General features: G+C 44.3%; 1 protein-coding gene across 2 annotated transcripts in view; it reads left to right on the plus strand.

Moving 5' to 3' along the window:
- Positions 1–20980, plus strand: part of LOC134353871 (serine/threonine-protein phosphatase 6 regulatory subunit 3-like) — a 235219-nt gene that overhangs the window by 185909 nt on the left and 28330 nt on the right. For both annotated transcript variants that reach the window (XM_063062365.1, XM_063062366.1), the window contains exon 21: positions 16598–16781. In XM_063062365.1, coding sequence (XP_062918435.1) covers positions 16598–16781 — 184 coding nt within the window. The remainder of the gene's footprint in view (positions 1–16597; positions 16782–20980) is intronic.

Below are 20980 nucleotides of genomic sequence, written 5' to 3' on the forward strand. Positions count from 1 at the left end.
TAGAGTGAAGTGGAGATCTGTTTTTGGAGACCTGTGTGCAGTCAAATTGATTCAATTGATTGTTGTAAAAATATACCTGTATCTGGTGAATCAGTATCCTGACAGAAAATACACCATGAAGACAAAAGAACACTCCAAGCAACTCCGTGAAAAGGTTATTGAAAAGCACAAGTCAGGTGATGGATACAAGAGTTGAATTGACTTTATTACTTACATCCTTCATGTGCATGAGGAGTAAAAATCTTTACGTTACGTCTCCTTCTAAATGTGCAATGTGCAATTTTTAGTAATTTATAATAATATGTACAACAGGACAGTCAATATAACATAGAAATACAATTGTATCAGCATGAATTAATCAGTCTGGTGGCCTGGTGGAAGAAGCTGTTGTTCCTGGCTGTTATGCTGTGGTACCGTTTCCTGGATGGCATACACACCTGTCTTTGTAAATGTCCTGAATATTAGGATGTTCACATTTACAGATGCACTGGGCTGTCCGCACCACTCGGGAAGTACAGTTCCCATACCAAGCAGTGATGCAGCCAGTCAGGATGCTCTCAATTGTGCCTCTGTAGAAAGTTCTCAGAATTTGGGGGCCCATACCAAACTGCTTCAACCGTCTAAGGTGAAAGAGGCTCTGTTGTGCTTTTTTTCACCACAGAGCCAGTATGTACAGACTACAAGATCCTCGGTGATACTGAGGAACTTAAAGCTATTCACCCTCTCAACCGCAGATCCACTGATGTCTATAGAGGTTAGCCTGTCTCCATTCCTTCTGTAGTCCATAACCAGCTCCTTTGTTTTCTTGACACCACTCTGTCAGGGTTCTGACTTCTTCTCTCTGGATTGGCTCGTTATTATTTGAGATTTGGCCAATTTAGATTGGAGCTGTGGGTGGCAGAGAGTAAAGGAGTAATGGGTATACAGAGAGTAAAGGAGGAAAGTTTCCAAGTCCCTTGGAGTACAGTTACGTCAATCAACAAATGGAAAGAAAATGGCTCTAGGTAAATCTGCCTAGAGCAGACCACCCTCGATAACTGAGTGACCATGAAAGAAGGGGACTAGTAAGGGAGACCATCGAGACCTTTGACAACTCTGGAGGAGTTGCAAGCTTCAGTGGCTGAGATGTGAGAGACTGCGCACGCAACTGTTGCCTGGGTGATTCACTAGTCACAGCTTTATGGGAGAGGCAAAGAGAAAGCCACTGTTGAAAAACTCACATGAAATCTCAGCTAGACTTTGCCAGTAGGCATGTGGGAGACTCTGAAGTCAGTTTGAAGAACATTATACAATCTGATGAAACCAAAATTGAGTTTTTTTGCCATTAGACTAAACGCTACATTTGGCGTACGCCAAATGCTACACATCATCAAAAACACACCATCCCTACTGTGAAGCAGGGTGGTGGCTGTATCATGCTGTGGAGATGCTTCACTGCAGCAGGCACTGGAAGGTTTGTAAAGGTAGAGGGTAAACTGAATGCAGCAAAACACAGGGAAATCCTAGAGGAAAATGTGATACAGTCTGCAAGAGAACTGTGACTTGTGGGGATATTTGTTTTCCAGCGAGACAATAACGCCAAGCATAAAGCCAAGTCTACAAAGGAATGGCCTAAAAACAACAAAGTTAATGTCATGGAATGGCCAAGTCAGAGTCCAGACCTCAATCCAATTGAGAATTTGTGGCTGGACTTGAAAAGGGCTGTTCACTCACAATCCTCATGTAATCTGACAGAGCTTGAGCAGTTTTGTAAAGAAGAATGGGAAAAAATTGCAGTGTCCAGATGTGCAAAGCTGATTGAGACTTATCCACACTGACTGAAGGCTATTATTGCTGCAAAAGGTGCGTCTACTAAGTACTGACTTGAAGGGGGTGACTAATTATGCCATCAATTATTTTTGTGTTTAATAATTGTAATAAATTTAGACCAAGTTGTAAAAATTTGTTTTCGTTTTGACATGAAAGAGTCATTTCTTTTGATCAGTGTCAAAAGAGCCAAATTAAATCCCCAGTGATTCAATGTTGTAAAACAATAAACCATGAAAACTTCCAAGGGGGTGAATACACACGCACGCACAGACACACACACACTATATACATATATATTTTGATTCTGTACAGTGCCCACCCACCATACCAGACAGTGACGCATCCAGTTAGAATGCTTTCCACTGTACACCTGCAGAAATCTCCTCAAACTCCTAATGAAATACAGCTACTGTCATGCCTTCTTTATAGCTGCATCAATATGTTGGGCCTAGGATAGATCTTCAGATATGTTGACACCCTGGAACTTGAAATTGCTCACTCCGTCCACTTCTGATCCCGCAATGAGAACTTGTTTGTGTTCCCTCGTCTTACCCTTTCTGAAGTCCACACTTCTTTGAGCTGACTGATGTTGAGTGCAAAGTTGTTGCTGCGACGCCACTCAATTAGTTGATCTATCTTGTTCCTGCATGTTTGTTGTCCTGTCTGAAATTCTGCCAACAATAGTTATATCATCAGCAAATTTAAAGATGGCATTTGGACTCCATCTAGCCACACAGTCATGGGTGTAGAGAGAGTAGAGCAGTGGGCTAAGCACGCATCCTTGAGTTGCACCAGTGTCAATTGTCAATGGGATGGAAACATTATTTCCGATATGCACACTGTCGTCTTCCAATGAGGAAGTCGAGAATCCAGTTGCAGAAGGAGGTGCAGGCATTGAATAGTTCAGGGTTATAAGTCATACTGGATCCTTTTGCTTATTATGTAGAGCTCCAATCCTTTCCTATGGATCCCATTCTACGTTGGATTCTAGTGGTGTACCCACTTCAGTTCACTCAGGACCTGTACACTCATTGGCCACTCTATTATGTAGCTCCTGTGCCTTGTCATCTGCTGTAGCCCATCCACTTCAAAGTTTGATGTGTGGTGCATTCAGAGATGTTTTACTGCACACCACTGTTGTAACGCCTGATTATTTGAGTTACTGTCAGCTTGTACCAGTCTGGCCTCTGACTTCTCTCATTAACAAGGCATTTTTGCACACAGAACTGCCACCCACTGGATGTTTTCACACCATTCTCTGGAAACTAAAGATTGATGTACATGAAAATCACAGGAGTTCAGCAGTATCTGAGATACTCAAACTACCCTGTCTGGCAGCAACAAACACTCCACAGTCAAAGTCACATAGATTATATTTATTTCCCATTCTGATGTTTGATTGGGCCATGTCTGCATGCTTTTATGCATTGAGTTCCTGTCACATGATTGGCTGATTAGATGTGACCACTGCGTATGTGATCTCATCCTCAGAATGTCAGGAAAATTAAACTAGCAAATTATTCAATGATTTGAACCTTTTCCTGCCTTTTGTTGCAGATTAACAACTTAATTCCATTCAGTTGATTTCATATTCTATGGTGCTTTTACATTATAAACACCAGCAATCAATTGTTGAAAGACAATCCAGAACCAAGAGAACTACATTGACACCTCAGCTACCTGTGATTTCCACTGTCCGTTCTGCTCTTTGACATGACTTATCACTGACAGAACTTATTTCCTGGCATAATTTTACATATTACTATTTAACTATTTATGGTTTTATTATTATTTATTATTTATGTTGCAACTGTAACGAAAACCAATTTCCCCCGGGATCAATAAAGTATGACTATGACTATTATTTTGCCCCAGTTTCAGAATTTCCTGCCATGTTTTATTTTTTTCATTTTTCTCTCTCTCCCCATGCCCATTTTCCTCTTTCTTTCCCTCTTTCCCTCTCCCTTTCTTTCCCTCTTCCCCTCTCCCTTTCTTTCCCTCTTTCCCTTCTCCCTTTCTTTCCCTCTTTCCCTTCTCCCTTTCTTTCCCTCTTTCCCCTCTCCCTTTCTTTCCCTCTTTCCCCTCTCCCTTTCTTTTCCTCTTTCCCTTCTCCTTTTCTTTCCCTCTTTCCCTTCTCCCTTTCTTTCCCTCTTTCCCCTCTCCCTTCCTTTCCCTCTTTCCTTTCTCCCTTTCTTTCCCTCTTTCCCCTCTTTCTTTCCCTCTTTCCCTTCTCCCTTTCTTTCTCTCTTCCCCTCTCCTTTTCTTCCCCCTCTCCTTTTCTTCCCCCTCTCCTTTTCTTCCCCCTCTCCTTTTCTTCCCCCTCTCCTTTTCTTCCCCCTCTCCTTTTCTTCCCCCCTCTCCTTTTCTTCCCCCTCTCCTTTTCTTCCCCCTCTCCTTTTCTTCCCCCTCTCCTTTTCTTCCCCCTCTCCTTTTCTTCCCCCCTCTCCTTTTCTTCCCCCCTCTCCTTTTCTTCCCCCCTCTCCTTTTCTTCCCCCCTCTCCTTTTCTTCCCCCCTCTCCTTTTCTTCCCCCCTCTCTTTTCCTTCCCTCTCTCTTCCTCCCTTTTTCTTTTTCTCCCCCTCTCTCTCCCAAGTTCCCCTATCATACTCATAGCTCATTCCAACTATCTCATCCTTTTGTCTGCCCTTGCAACTTTTGCTCTGAACTACGAGGGTAGTTTTTATAACTGCTTTAAGGAAAATGTTACTTCTGTTATATCCTCTAACTGTCCTGTCCGAGACTGTCTGCATTTGAAGATTTCTATGTCACAAGTCAGTCATCTTCACTGTTGTTATTTAACTTCTGCCTCCTTCACTTCGAACTGCCATGCAATGAATGGGCACGATGTTATTATTTTAATTATGCCTTAAATTTGTTGCCTCAAGATCAAAGCTAGGCAAATGTACCATAACTTGTTTTGAATAAAGTTTCATTTTAATTAGTTTTCTGCTTTTACCCAACTATAAATAATTCTTTAGCTTAATTGCAGCTATGCATCTTGATTTTGTCAGTTATTTAACCTTGGCCTGTTAACTAAACTTTACACAACATATGTGAAAAGATTTGCATATGCACACATATTTGAAGAGATATTTATAATCTTTTCATTCACTCAAGTAGTGGCTGGTACAGCTGGAAGAGCTGCTGCCTCGTAGGTCCAGTGATGTAGATTCAATCCCAGCAGCTGGAATTTTCTGTGTGGCATTTGCATGTCCTCTATGTGAGGCAAACTAAAATGGGGTTTAGGGAAATATTTGGGGTAAGAATAGATGTAAAATAGTCATTGCCAACTTGATATAAATTGTACCTCAGCATGCAAGTTAACTTGGTATCTATGCTGACATCTGATTCATTTCTACCACAATCCCTCAATTTTGCTTTTTTTCGTGAGGACATGCCAAATTAGAATCATAGGATCCTAGAGCACTAAGGCAAAGAAACAAGCCCCTCGGGCTATCTAGTCCATACCAAACTGTTCTTCCGCCTAGTCCATTGACCCACACCGGGACCATATCCCTCCACAACCCTCCCATCCACATTCTTATTAAAGCTTGTTTTAAATGTTGCAATCAAGCCCTCGCCCACCACTTTACTGGCAGCTTGTTCCACACTCGCACCACACTCAGATTCATCTTAAATATTTCAACCTTTTACCTTTAACCTCTTGTTCTAGTCTCACCCAACCTTAGTGGAAAAAGCCTGCTTGTATTTACCCTATCTATACCCCTCATAGTTTTCGTACATCTGTATCAAAGCTCCCCTTGTTTTCCTACGCTCCAGGATATAAATTCCTAACCTATTCAACCTTTCCCTATAACTTGAGGTCTCAAGTCACAGCAACATCTTCGTAAATTTTCTCTGTACTCTTTCAGTCTTATTGATATCTTTCCTGTAAGTAGCCAAATTTCATCACGGTTAAAGAAGAGTTGTTGTTGGAAGCTGTGACCGTGCTGTCTTCCCTACTGTTGTTCTCTATCTATTCTCAGTATTAACATCAAACAACTGGCTGCACTGTTTTGTACACTCCTGAATATATATAGAAACATAGAAAACCTACAGCACAATACAAGCCCTTCGGCCCACAAAGCTGTGCCGAACATGTCCTTACCTTAGAAATTACCTAGGGTTACCCATAGCCCTCTATTTTTCTGAGCTCCATATACCTGTCCAGGAGTCTCTTAAAAGACCCTATGGTATCCGGCTCCACCACCGTTACCGGCAGCCCATTCCACACACTCACCACTCTCTGCGTAAAAAAAAAACAACAACAACAACAAACAACAACTTACCCCTGACATCTCTTCTGTACCTACTTCCAAGCACCTTAAAACTGTGCCTTCTCATGCTAGCCATTCCAGCCCTGGGAAAAAAACCTCTGACTATCTACACAATCAATGCCTCTGATCATCTTATACACCTCTATCAGGTCACCTCTCATCCTCTGTCACTCCAAGGAAAAAAGTCCAAGTTCACTCAACCTATTCTCATAAGGCATGCTCCCCAATCCAGGCAACATCCTTGTAAATCTCCTCCACACCACAGAGTCAACCTGCACAGCAGCTTTGAGTGTCCTATGGACTCGGACCCCAATATCTGGAAATACTTTGGAGTTCTGCATTCCAGAATTTTCTTGCCACGAAAGACCTTGGAAATTTCGGTCCTCAATTTCTGCCTTCAGTATTCATGACTCAATTGAAATGAAGAAGTCAAACTAAGAACAGTTGGTGAACAGCAAGATTGATGCTGTGATATTTTGTTTCTTGTTTTATATATAATTGTCCTAGCATCCATTCTGGGGCCATGGTCCTGAGGAGACTCCAGATTACGTAGAGGGAGAGTTTAAAAGTAGTTAACCGGGGCTGCCCGTCCATTTTGTGTGCCACAGTCCCAAGGAGACACCTGATTACTTGGAGGGGTGGACAGTTTAAAAGAGACGTGCCACAGTCCTGAGAAGGTACCAAATTGCTTGGAGGGAGAAAGTTTAAAAGAAGCGAGTGGGGGCAGTCAGCACATTTTGTGCACCACAGTCCCAAGGCAATACCATATTGCTTGGAGAGAGTTTAAAAGAAGCGAGCAGGGGCAGTTGGCACATTTTGCGCATCACAGTCCCAAGGAGACATCTATGTCTCCGAGAGAGAGGGAGCTGGTTAAAAAGAAGTGAGAGAGAGCAGTTGGCACATCTTGCTCGCCACATTTCCTGTAGAGTCATTGGATTGTGCATAATTAGGCACTTGGCAAGGCCAATAAAAAGAAGTTAGGTTTAAGTAGAGTGGCCATTGTGTGAGTGGGCCAGTGTTAAGAGTGGACAGTTGAGGCTTTGGCTCATCAAGACTTCCTCCAGGAGAGGCATAGGCCGTAGGTAGATTTTTCATAATTTAAAGGTTCAAAGGTCGAATTTATTGTCAGAGAAATGTATGTAATATATATCCTGAAATGCTTTTTCTTCACAAAACATTCATGAAAACAGAGAAGTGCCCCAAAGAATGAACGAGAGTCAAACGTGAGAACCCCAAAGTCCCCCCAGCTCCCCGCCTCCCGTGCGTAAGTGGCAGCAAGGCAACAATACCCGGCCCCTCCCCCCCGGGCAAAAAAAGGTGCACCAGCTACCGAGCACAAGCGTGAGCTAGGCAATAGTAAAGACATAAGCCTTGCAGTTACCCCAAAGACTATTGCATTTCATCCGGCATTCGACAAGCCACAGGTTCTCTCTCTCTCCCTAGTAAGAGAGAGGGAGGCGTCCCCCATTTTCACAGCGAGCGGAAGACATAACAACAACCTGCTAGTTTACGTTGTTAAAAAGTCTGTTTGGAGCTCTGTGCCTGAAGATCGCAAAGATCTCAGGTCTTCAGACCCACAGTGAAAGATTTTCCAGCCTCCCCAATGACACACGAGTCTCCTGCTGTGACACTGACCCTCGATCCACCCCGTCTCCAGAGCCCAAGATTTTAGGCTTCCAAACACGAGGCCGACTCTCAGGCCAAACCCTTGACATGCCAAACAACGGCCGGTCCTGAAACCCTGAGAACAGGTCCCACTCCCGCAAAGAACTGAAATCTGCGTGTAATGCCAGGTCAGGGGCTTCAAAAGAACCCTGAAAAGGAAAAATAAAGATAGTAAAGATGGAAATAGAGCTGTTTCCGAAGATGCAAGCAAAGGAGTGGTGGTTTAGTGCCATCTTATGTTATTACACATTTAGAACAGTGGGGATGATAAACAGGATATTGGAATGCTTCAATTGGGATCTAGGAAGGCAGGGAGACCATCAGTGTCCCTGAAGACTACGCCTGCAAGAAGTGCATCCAGCTGCAGCTTCTTGCAGACCATATTATGGAGTTGGAGCTGGACATGGATAAACTCTGGATCATTTGGGAGGCTGATGGGTTGATAGAACATAGAGGTAATTACACCCAAGGTGCAGGGCAAGGGTAACTGGGTGACTATCAGGCGAGATAAGGGCAGCCCGCCCAGAGTACCTCAGTGACCATTCCCCTCAACAAGTTTTTGAACGCTTTTGATACTGTTGGGCAGGTGGATGACCTAGCAGGTCAACATTTAGGTCTCTGGCTCTGTGGCTCAGAAGGGAAGAGGTGAGCTATAGTGATAGGGGATTCGTTGGTTACGGGAACAGAAAGGGGATTTTGTAGACGACAACAAGATTCCCAGATTGTTTGTTGCCTGCCATCTCGGATCAAGTACACAGCATTCTTAAGGGGGATGGCGAGCAGCCAGAGGTTGTAGTCCATGCTAGTACCAATGATATGGGTAGAATGGTTGACAGGGTCCTGCAGAGAACGTTCAGGGAGTTGGTGCTAAGGTAAAGGACAGGACCTGTAAGGTTGTGCCCTCAGAATTGCTACTTGTGCCACATGCTAGTGAGGCCATAAATAGGTAACACATGGCTAAGAAGTTGGTGCAGGAGGGAGGGCTCCAGATTTTTGGATCATTGGGCTCTCTTCCAGGAAAATTGGGATCTGTACAGAAGGGAGCATTTGCACCTGAACTGGAGGGGAGGGGGCTAATATCCTAGTGATAATGTTTGCTAGTGCTGCACAGGGCTGGGGAAGGGTGGTTAAACTGGAGTTGCAGCTCATCTTGTGAGGCATGAGTACCCCTGAGGAACAAAAAAGGTATGACCATATATTAATGGGATTATATTATAGACCACCCAACAGTTCACGGGGATTTAGAAGAGCAAATTTGTAGAGCGATTGCAGACTGTTTCAAGAAACCTAAGGTTGTGATAGTAAGTGATTTTTAACTTTCCCCATATTGGCTGGGACTCCCAAAGTGTAAAAGGTCTGGATGGGAAGGAGTTTGTCAAATGTGTTTAGAAAAGTTTCCTTAATATTTCAATTGTTCCATTTAATATCAGAGAATGTATACAATCTGAAATTCTTGTTCTTCACAGACATCTGCGAAAACAGAAAAAAGCCCCAAAGAATGAGTGACAGTAAAAACGTTAGAGCCCCGAAGCCCCTGTTACTTCCCCCTCCTGTACACAAACATCATGAAAGCAACAACTCACTGATTTACGGAGTCATGTCATTTTTTTCAAGTTCTGCAACTCGAGAATCAGCAACAAATTCTCCTCCAGCAACGAGAGAGAGGGAGAGTGCTCGATTTGCCTCCAACAGCTGATCCACTGTTCCTGATATTCTATTTTCTTCCACAACACTTCATTCGGCAGCACCGGCATAGAATCGGCTCGTCCCTAGGCCCGCAAAGCCTCCGAACCCTGAGGGCACACTTGTCTTCTAGGCTGCGTCCTTGGGATGTTGATAAACAGCTGGGTCGGTGAGCCCCGCGAGCAGGTCCCATTGCCAAAAAGAACCGAAGTTTGAGTGTAGCTCTAGGTCAGGGTCTTCGACAGAGCCCCATCCACCTCAAAAAGGACAAAGAGAGACATTAAAGGTAGAAATTAAACTGATATTATAGATAAGGTCAAAGAAGTCGCTGTCGAGCACCATCGTAGTCAGCTGATTTTTTTTGATCAGTACATAGAAGTCCCAACAAATAAATATGCAGTATTTGATCTCCTATCAGGGAATGAGACAGGGCAGGTGACAGAAGTTTGTGTAGGGGGAACACTTTACATCTAGTGACTACAATGCCATTAGTTTCAAAGTAATGGAAAAGAATAGGTCTGGTCCTTGGTTTGGTTTGAGATTCTAAATTCGAGAGAGGCCAATTCAATTTTGATGGTATCAGAAAGGATCTGGCAAGTATGGATTGGGACAGGTTGATTTCTGGCAGAGGTGTACTTTGTAAATGGGGAGCTTGAAAAGTGAAATTTTTGTATGTACAGTTTGTATGTGCCTGTCAGAATAAAACACAAGGATAACAGTTTTAGGGAACCTTGGTTTTAGAGAGATATTGAAGCCCTGGCTATGAAAGTACCTAGCAGATGTAGGCAGTCAGGTGCAAATGAGGTATTTTAAGTACAAAAAATGCAAGGTAACACTTAAGACTAAAAGAAGATGTGAGGTTGCTCTAGTAGACAAAGCAAGGAAGAATCCTTCCACAGATATATTAAGAGCAAAAGGATAGCGAGGGACAAAATTGGTCCTCTGGAATATCAGTGTGGTAATCTATACATGGAACGAAAAGAGATGCAGGAGATCTCAAATGCAATTCTTTTCATCTATATTTACAAACGTTTGTACTTGGGAGATGGACACAGAGTCTATAGAAGTGAGGCAAAGCTGCAGTGGGGTCTTGGATCCTGTACAGGTTACAGAAGAGGAGGTGTTCCTGCTGCTTTGAGACAAAGTAGTGTAAATAAATCCTCAGGAACTTGCAATGTGTTTCTTCAGACTTTGTCAGAGGCTCATGCAGAAATTGCAGGGGCCCCAGCAGAAAAATTTAAAATATCTTTAGCCAGAGGATTGGAGGATATTTAATGTTGCTCTGTTGTTTAAGGAAGTCTCTAAGAATAAGCCAGGAAATTGGAGGCCAGTGAGCCTGACATCGGTAGTGGGCAAGCTCTCTCTTTTGCCTTTCAACTCACTAGTGAGCATAGACCATCAACAACCTCTTTTCAGATCAACCTGTCTTGTGCATATCTCTTCAGCTGTGACCATGTCATTCTCACTCTCCTGGCATCAGTTAACACTTTCCTCCTCCATGTGGATTTGGGCCTACCTCGATTTCGCTTGCCCTGAGGATTCCATGTGAGAGCTTGTCTGGTGATACTATTCGGAGGCTTCCTCAACGTGTGTCCTATCCAGCACCACTTCCTTCTCTTGATCTCTGCCTCAATTGGTGTCTGGTTGGTCCTTTGCCATGAATCTGTATTGTTCACATAATCTGTCCATGTTAGCCCCAAAATCTGACGCAAGCATTTGTTGATGAAGGTCTGGATTTTTCTGATTACTTCTGATGTCAGTCTCCAAGTTTGAGCCAAATAGGAGGACAGATTTGACATTTGAGTTGAAGATTCTCAATTTGGTTCTTAACCTTAGTTTTTTTGCCGTCCAAACTGGACGTAGTATTTGAAGGCTCCTCTAGCTTTTTGGATCCTGGTCTTTACATCCCCATCTGTACGTCCTTCCTTGTTGACAGTGCTTTCCAGATAGACAAATGACTCAACTTCTAGAGGAGCATTTCTCAGGATAACTGTTGTTTCCTGCATTTACTTTTAGTAATTTTGTTTTCCCTACATGGATGTGTAGCCCTATTTTCTGCGATGTGGAGTCTAGAAGATCTGTTTTCTCCTGCATCGGGGCATGGCTGTGTGACAGTAGTGCTAAATAATCAGCAAAGTCAAGATCATCTAGCTATCTGAACAATGTCCACTGTATTCCATTCTTCTTGCCATCTGTTGTTTGCTTCATAATCCAGTCCACTGCTAGCAGGAAGAGAAAAGGGGACAGTAAGCATCCCTGTCGTACCCCAGTGTTCACCTTGAAAGTACAAACGTTTGTATCTGACAACTGACAATCTATTAGAAGGTATTCTAAGGAACCAGATATGTAAGTATTTGGATAGACACAGGCTAATTGGCGATAGTCAAAGACAAGAAAATTTGCAGATGCTGGAAATTCAAGCAAGACACTGCTTGGCCTGCTGAGGTCCTCCAACATTTTATGTCTACTTGTCGAGATGTAGGATTGGATACAGCAGTGTAAAAAAGGCAGACTTGGGAACCCCTAGACCCCTATCATTAACCAAGGGGTCCGTGAATCTCAGTTTAGGAACCTCTGGACCCCTACCATTAACCAAGGGGTCGGTTGTCCCCAGATTGGGAACTCCTGGACCCCTACCATTAACCGAGGGGTCGATTGTCTGAGGTTGGGAACTCCTGGTCCCCTACTATTAACCGAGGGGTCCATGGAGCCCAGTTTGGGTCTCCTGGACCCTTAGCATTAACTAAGGGATATGGGAACCCCTAGACCCTTACCATTAATCAAGGATTCGGTGAGCTCGAGTTAGGGAACCCCTGCTCTGGGTGTTTTTTTTATCTCAGTCCCACTCTTCTCCAAAAACCTCAGTCTTTTAAAACACAATGTTAAAGATTTTGAAGATTATCTTTGTTTGTCACATGTACGTCGAGACATACATTGAGGTACGTCATTTGCATCAATGACCAACACAGTCCAAGATGTGCTGGGCCTGTAAATGTCACCATGCTTTTTTGTGCCAACATAGCATGCCCACTCATCTTTTGGAATGTGGGCAGAACCCAGAGCAGCCAGAGGAAAACCATGTGGTCACAGGGAGAACATACATACAAACTCCTTACAGATAATGGGATTTAAACCCTGACTGCAGGCACAGTAAAGTGATACACTAGCCTCCACCTTCCCGTGCTGCCCTCTCTCTCATGTAATTTGCATTATGCTGTTTGAATACTTGACTGGACAAGCAATGATGGTTTAGTCATACAACACACATAAAAGTTGCTGGTGAACGCAGCAGGCCAGGCAGCATCTCTAGGAAGAGGTGCAGTCGACGTTTCAGGCCGAGACCCTTCGTCAGGACTATGGTTTAGTCATAGTTTAGTTTTAAACCTTGGCCCCTTTACAGCCCAGTTGGACTTATGCAGGGGCTGCTACCAGGACCTTGTACAGAAACCTAGAAAACCTACAGCACAATACAGGCCCTTCAGCCCACAAAGCTGTGCCGAACATGTCCCTACCTTAGAACTGCCTAGCTTTACCCATAGCCCTCTATTCTAAGCTCCATGTAGCCATCCGGGAGTCTCTTAGAAGACCCTGTCGTTTCTGCCTCCACCACCGCCGCCGGCAGCCCATTCCACACACTCACCACTCTCTGCGTGAAAAAACTTACCCCTGACATCTCCTCTGTACCTACTTCCAAGCACCTTAAAACTATGCCCTCTCGTGCTAGCCATTTCAGCCCTGGGGAAAAGCCTTTGACTATCCACAAGAGCAATGCCTCTCATTATCTTGTACACCTCTATCAGGTTACCTCTCATCCTCCGTCATTCCAAGGAGAAAAGGCCAAGTTCACTCAACCTATTCTCATAAGGCATTCTCCCCAATCCAGGCAACATCCTTGTAAATCTCTTCTGCACTCTTTCTATGGTTTCCACGTCCTTCCTGTAGTGAGGCGACCAGAACTGAGCACAGTACTCCAAGTGGGGTCTGACCAGGGTCTTATATAGCTGCAACATTACCTCTCGGCTCTTAAACTCAATCCCACGATTGATTAAGGCCAATGCACCATATGCCGCCTTAACCACAAAGTCAACCTGCATAGCAGCTTTGAGTATCCTATGGACTCGGACCCCAAGATCCCTCTGATCCTGCACGCTGCCAAGAGTCTTACCATTAATGCTATATTCTGCCATCATATTTGACTACCAAAATGAACCACCTCACACTTCTCTTGTTAAACTCCATCTTCCAGTTCTCAGCCCAGTTTTGCATCCTATCAATGTTCCGTTGCAACCTCTGCCAGCCCTCCACACTATCCACAACACCCCCAACCTTTGTGTCATCAGCAAATTTACTAACCCATCCCCCCACTTCCTCATCCAGGTCATTTATAAAAATCACGAAGAGTAAGGGTCCCAGAACAGATCCCTGAGGCACACCACTGGTCACAGGCCTCCATGCAGAATATGACTGGTCTACAACCATTCTTTGCCTTCTGTGGGCAAGCCAGTTCTGGATCCACAAAGTAATGTCCCCTTGGATCCCATGCCTCCTTACTTTCTCTCTTTTTTTTGGCGTCTGCATCTGTACGTGTGCGCAATGTTGGCGGGATGATGTCATTTTCATGCCTTTACAATTCGCGGAGCGAGAGAAAGAGAGAGAGAGACTGTGTGGTGCGCCACTACTCACATAGCCATTTCGCAGTATGTTTTCCCTTTATTTTACGAGGTCGAGTTGCGATGTCGACACTCAACCCGGCACAGATGAGAGGCGTACTTGGGAGAGAACCTGGAGACCTCCATTCCAGAGTCCGGCGCTGATGTCATTGCGCCACCAGCTGGCCCGCCTCTTTACTTTCTCAATAAGCTTTGCATGGGGTACCTTACCTTATCAAATCTATATACACTATCTCTACAGCTCTACCTTCATCAGTGTGTTTAGTCACATCCTCAAAAAATTCAATCATCTGGTAAGGCACGACCTGCCTTTAACAAAGCGATGCTGACTATTCCTAATCATATTATGCCTCTCCAAATGTTCATAAATCCTGCCTCTCAGGATCTTCTTCATCAGCTTATCAACCACTGAAGTAAGACTCACTGGCCTATAATTTCCTGGGCTATCCCTACTGTCTTTCTTGAATAAGGGAATAACATCCGCAACCCTCCAATCCTCCGGAACCTCTCCCTTCCTCATTGATGATGCAAAGGTCATTGCCAGAGGTTCAGCAATCTCCTTCCTCGCTTCCCACAATAGCCTGGGGTACATCCCGTCCGGTCCTGGTGACTTACCCAATTTGATGCTTTCCAAAAGCTCCAGCACATCCTCTTCCTTAATATCTACATGCTCAAGCTTTTCAGTCCACTGCAAGTCATCCCTACAATCGCCAAGATCCTTTTCTGTATCAAGTATCTGTTACTGTCTACCATACTGTGCTATTCTGTAAGTGAGAGAGGAAAACTATACCCTCCACCATTATAGCCATGATAAAGTATATTAATAATTGAAACTGGAGCATGAGTATGAAGACAACCAGATTAGACTGAACTGATTTAGCTCAGTTAGTAACAGCCCAAGAAAACCTAAACTTCATGCAGAGTCAGTCCCCAGTTAGATGAATGTGGGCAAAATGATGAGAGAGTTTAAAGATCACTCTAGACCCGACTGAGCCAGGGGGATAATGATCCATTGTTGATAAACTTGATGCTGGAATTTGCTCTGCTGGGGACATCTCTCAAGAATCGCTGTAATGCAGTCTAGTTTTGAACAGAGCTTGCAACACCTGCTATTTGAGGCTGCGATGTGATGCTAATGACCATCTTTGCTTCTGGGGTCTAACCCTGGCATGTCATTGCCTTGGAGGCAGCAGAGGGAGAAGTGCTCAGAAGCAATAGGATTGGACTGTGGTGAGGGAAGGGTGTGTGAAGATCATAAAACCATAAGACATAGGAGCAGAAATAGGCCATTCAGCCCATTGAGTCTGTTCCGCCATTTCATCATGGCTGATCCTGGATCCCACTCAACCCCATATACCTGCCTTCTTGCCCTATCCCTCGATGTCCTGACCAATCAGCAGATGATCAACTTCCGCCTTAAATGTACCCACAGACTTGGCCTCCACCGCAGTCTGTGGCAGAACATTCCACAGATTTACTACTCTGGCTAAAAAAATTCCTCCTTACCTCTGTTTGAAAGAATCGCCCCTCAATTTTGAGGCTGGATACCCCCACCACAGGAAACATCCTCTACACATCCACCTTATCTATTCCTTTCAACATTAGGTAGGTTTCAATGAAATCTCTCCCCACCCACCCCCACCCACAGCATTCTTCTAAATTTCAGTGAGTACAGGCCCAATGCTGCCAAACGCTCCTCGTATGTTAACCCCTTCATTCCTGGAATCATCCTTGTGAACCTCCTCTGGACTCTCCAGTGACAACACATCTTTTCTGAGATACAGTGTCCAGAACCATTGACAATACTCCATATGCGGACTGACTAGTGTCTTATAAAGGTTTGGCATTATCTGCTTGCTTTTATATTCTATTCCCCTTGAAATAGGATATTTGCATTTGCCTTCTTTACCACAGACTCAACCTGTAAATTAACCTTCTGGGAGTCTTGCACGAGGACTCCGAAGTCCCTCTGCACCTTTGATGTTGGAACTTTCTCCCCTTTTAGATAATAGTCTGCATTATTGTTCCTTTCACCAAAATGCATTATCATACATTTCCCAACACTGTATTCCATTTAACACTTTTTTGCTCATTCTCTCAATTTGTCTAAGTCCTGCTGCAATCGAATTGCTTCCTCAGCACTACCTACCTCTCCACCTATCTTTGTATCATCCACAAATTTTGCCACGAAGCCATCAATTCCATTATCTAACTCATTGATAAACAATGTGAAAAGCAGTGGTCTTAATACTGACCCCTGAGGAACACTACTAGACACCAGCATCCAACCAGAAAAGGCCTCTTTTATTCCTACTCGCTACTTCCTGCCTGTCAGCCATTCCGCAATCCATGCCAATATCTTTCCTGTAAGGCCATAGGATTTTATATTGTAAAGCAGCCTCATGTGGCACTTTATCAAATGCCTTCTGAAAATCTAAGTAAATGACATCCACTGCCTCATAACGTAAAATGTTATTTTAATCTGTTTCTGCAGAGACTTTAGACATGCATAGCAGTGGAGAAGATGACAAAGTGCCAGACGCCATGAAAACGGGTATGATGTCACAGACGGGCACGGAAAAAGCGGCTATAGAAAACATGGCAGTTCTCAATGGCTCCGTGCCAGAAACGGTCTTATCGTCTGAGGTGAACAATCCAGAAACTAAAACACGCACAAGGTATTTATGAAAAGTAGTTGGGGATAACTGTACTGAAATATGTGAGTTACCATGTGTTATATTCGAGGCTTTGCAAGGCAAGGATGAAGGACATCGATGCCATAAAGGATCTGGGTCCTGAACTGTTTACAGGTCTGGCCTAAGGTGGTGTTGGATAACTTTACAGATGAGTTCATAAGGTTAACTGAAGCTTTTATAATATATGTGACGTACTTACAACAACCCCATAATGAGTCCATGATGGCTCCCAGTGGAGGAGTGCCTTCAGAGCTGGTGCCATTCAACCTTATTCCCCTGTGACTCTGTAAATTTACCTTTCAATTCTTTAGCCACTCACCTTCTGTTAGTTGAAATGAACAGTGGCCAGTTAGCATGTTTGTAGAAAGCTTGGAGCACTAGGAAGGCACCCATGTGATAAACAGGGAGAACGTGCAAGCACCACTCACATAGCACTCAGCTCAGGCCCCTGGCGCTGAGAGAGCTGTGCTAACTAAAAAGCTGCTGTACCGCGCCCCCATCACAAGAGAGGAATTCGATTGTATGTGGCAGTGCGACTTTTATAGAGGTATATTAGACTTGTAGAGTATATTGTGCTAAGATGTACAGTGATAAAATCAGAGTTTCTGAATCATCTGTTAGTGTCATTCTGGATAGAACATCGAACACGGAACAGTACAGGTCCTTCAGCACAAGATGTCGTGCCAATCTGTTACCCTACTCCAAGATCAATCTAACCTTTCCCTCCCATATAGCCTCCATTTTTCTATCATCTATGTGCCTATCTCAGAGTATCTTAAATGACCTTAATGTATCTGTTTCCACTACCACTCTTGGCAGTGTGTTCCACACACCCACCAATATGTGTGAAAAAAATCTACCTGTTACATTCCCTATATACTTTCCTCCAATGACCTTAAATTATGCCCTCTTGTGACAGCCATTTCTACCCTGGGGAAAAGATGCAGTCTGTTATACACCTCTATCAAGTTACCTGTCATTATCCTTCGTTCCAAAGAGAAAACCCCAAGCTTGCTCAACATTTCCTCATGCTTTCTAAGCCTCCTGGTAAATCTCTGCACCCTCTCGAAAGCTTCCATTTTCTTCCTATAATGAGGCAACCAGACCTGAACACAGTACTCCAAGTGTAGTCTAAGCAGAGTTTTACAGAGATGTAATGTTAACTTGCAGCTCTTGAACTCAATTCCCCAACTAGTGAACATATAGAACATAGAATAGTACAGCACAGTACAGGCCCTTCGGCCCACAATGTTGTGCTGACCCTCAAACTCTGCCTCCCATATAAGCCCCCACCTTAGATTCCTCCATATACCTGTCTAGGAGTCTCTTAAACTTCACTAGTGTATCTGCCTCCACCACTGACTCAGGCAGTGCATTCCACGCACCAACCACTCTCTGAGTAAAAAACCTTCCTCTAATATCCCCCTTGAACTTCCCACCCCTTACCTTAAAGCCATGTCCTCTTGTATTGAGCAGTGGTGCCCTGGGGGAGAGGTGCTGGCTATCCACTCTATCTATTCCTTTTATTATCTTGTGCACCTCTATCATGTCTCCTCTCATCCTCCTTCTCTCCAAAGAGTAAAGTCCTAGCTCCCTTAATCTCTGATCATAATGCATACTCTCTAAACCAGGCAGCATCCTGGTAAATCTCCCCTGTACCCTTTCCAATGCTTCCATATCCTTCCTATAGTGAGGTGACCAGAACTGGACACAGTACTCCAAGTGTGGCCTAACCAGAGTTTTATAGAGCTGCATCATTACATCGCGACTCTTAAACTCTATCCCTCGACTTATGAAAGCTAACTCCCCATAAGCTTTCTTAACTACCCTATCCACCTGTGAGGCAACTTCCAGGGATCTGTGGACATGTACCCCGAGATCCCTCTGCTCCTCCACACTACCAAGTATTCTGCCATTTACTTTGTACTCTGTCTTGGAGTTTGGCCTTTCAAAGTGTACCACCTCACAGTTCTCTGGGTTGAACTCCATCTGCCACTTCTCAGCCCACTTCCGCATCCTATCAATGTCTCTGTGCAACCTTTGATAATCCTCTACACTATCTACAACACCACCAACCTTTGTGTCATCTGCAAACTTGCCAACCCACCCTTCTACCCCCACATCCAGGTCGTTTATAAAAATCACGAAAAGTAGAGGTCCCAGAACAGATCCTTGTGGGACACCACTAGTCACAATCCTCCAATCTGAATGTACTCCCTCCACCACCACCCTCTGCCTTCTGCAGGCAAGCCAATTCTGAATCCACCTGGCCAAACTTCCCTGGATCCCAGGCCTTCTGACTTTCTGAATAAGCCTACCATGTGGAACCTTGTCAAATGCCTTACTAAAATCCATATAGATCACATCCACTGCACTACCTTCATCTATATGCCTGGTCACCTCCTCAAAGAACTCTATCAGGCTTGTTAGACATGATCTGCCCTTCACAAAGCCATGCTGACTGTCCCTGATCAGACCATGATTCTCTAAATGCCTGCAGATCCTATCTGTAAGAATCTTTTCCAACAGCTTTCCCACCACAGACGTAAGGCTCACTGGTCTATAATTACCCGGACTATCCCTATTACCTTTTTCGAACAAGGGAACAACATTCGCCTCCCTCCAATCTTCCAGTACCATTCCCGTGGACAACGAGGACATAAAGATCCTAGCCAGAGGCTCAGCAATCTCTTCTCTCGCCTCGTGGAGCAGCCTGGGGAATATTCCGTCAGGCCCCAGGGACTTATCTGTCCTAATGTATTTTAACAACTCCAACACCTCCTCTCCCTTAATATCAACATGCTCCAGAACATCAACCTCACTCATATTGTCCTCACTGTCATCTAGTTCCCTCTCATTGGTGAATACAGAAGAGAAGTATTCATTGAGGACCTCGCTCACTTCCACATCCTCCAGGCACATCTTCCCACCTTTATCTCTAATCGGTCCTACCTTCACTCTTGTCATCTTTTTTCTTCACATAATTGAAGAATGCCTTGGGGTTTTCCTTTACCCTACTCGCCAAGGCCTTCTCATGCCCCCTTCTTGCTCTTCTCAGCCCCTTCTTAAGCTCCTTTCTTGCTTCCCTATATTCCTCAATAGACCCATCTGATCCTTGCTTCCTAAACCTCATGTATGCTGCCTTCTTCCACCTGACTAGATTTTCCACTTCACTTGTCACCCATGGTTCCTTCACCTTACCATTCTTTGTCTTCCTCACCGGGACAAATTTATCCCTTACATCCCGCAAGAGATCTCTAAACATTGACCACATGTCCATAGTACATTTCCCTGCAGAAACATCATCCCAATTCACACCCGCAAGTTCTAGCCTTATAGCCTCATAATTTGCCTTTCCCTAATTAAAAATTTTCCTGTCCTCTTTGATTCTATCCTTTTCCATGATAATTATAAAGGCCAGGGAGCGGTGGTCACTGTCCTCCAGATGCTCACCCACTGAGAGATCTGTGACCTGACCCGGTTCATTACCTAGTACTAGATCTAGTATGGCATTCCCCCTGGTCGGCCTGTCCACATACTGTGACAGGAATCCATCCTGGACACACTTAACAAACTCTGCCCCATCTAAACCCTTGGAGCTAATCAGGTGGCAATCAATATTAGGGAAGTTGAAGTCACCCATGTTAACAACCCTGTTATTTTTGCACCTTTCCAAAATCTGCCTCCCAATCTGCTCCTCTGTATCTCTGCTGCTACCAGGGGGCCTATAGAATACCCCCAGTAGAGTAACTGCTCCCTTCCTGTTCCTGACTTCCACCCATATTGACTCAAAGGAGGATCCTGCTACATTACCCACCCTTTCTGTAGCTGTATTAGTATCCCTGACCAGTAATGCCACCCCTCTGCCCCTTTTTCCGCCCTCTCTATCCCTTTTAAAGCACTGAAATCCAGGAATATTGAGAATCCATTCCTGCCCTGGTGCCAGCCAAGTCTCTGTAATGGCCACTACATCATAATTCCATGTATGTATCCAAGCTCTCAGTTCATCACCTTTGTTCCTGATGCTTCTTGCATTGAGGTACACACACTTCAGCCCTTCTACCTTATGTCTTTACACCGTTTATTCTGCTTCTCTTTCCTCAAAGCCTCTCTGTATGTTAGATCTGGCTTTACTCCATGCACTTCTTTCACTGCTCTGTTGCTCTGGGTCCCATCCCCTT

This window comes from Mobula hypostoma, chromosome 11, assembly GCF_963921235.1.
Source record: "Mobula hypostoma chromosome 11, sMobHyp1.1, whole genome shotgun sequence".
Taxonomy (NCBI): domain Eukaryota; kingdom Metazoa; phylum Chordata; class Chondrichthyes; order Myliobatiformes; family Myliobatidae; genus Mobula; species Mobula hypostoma.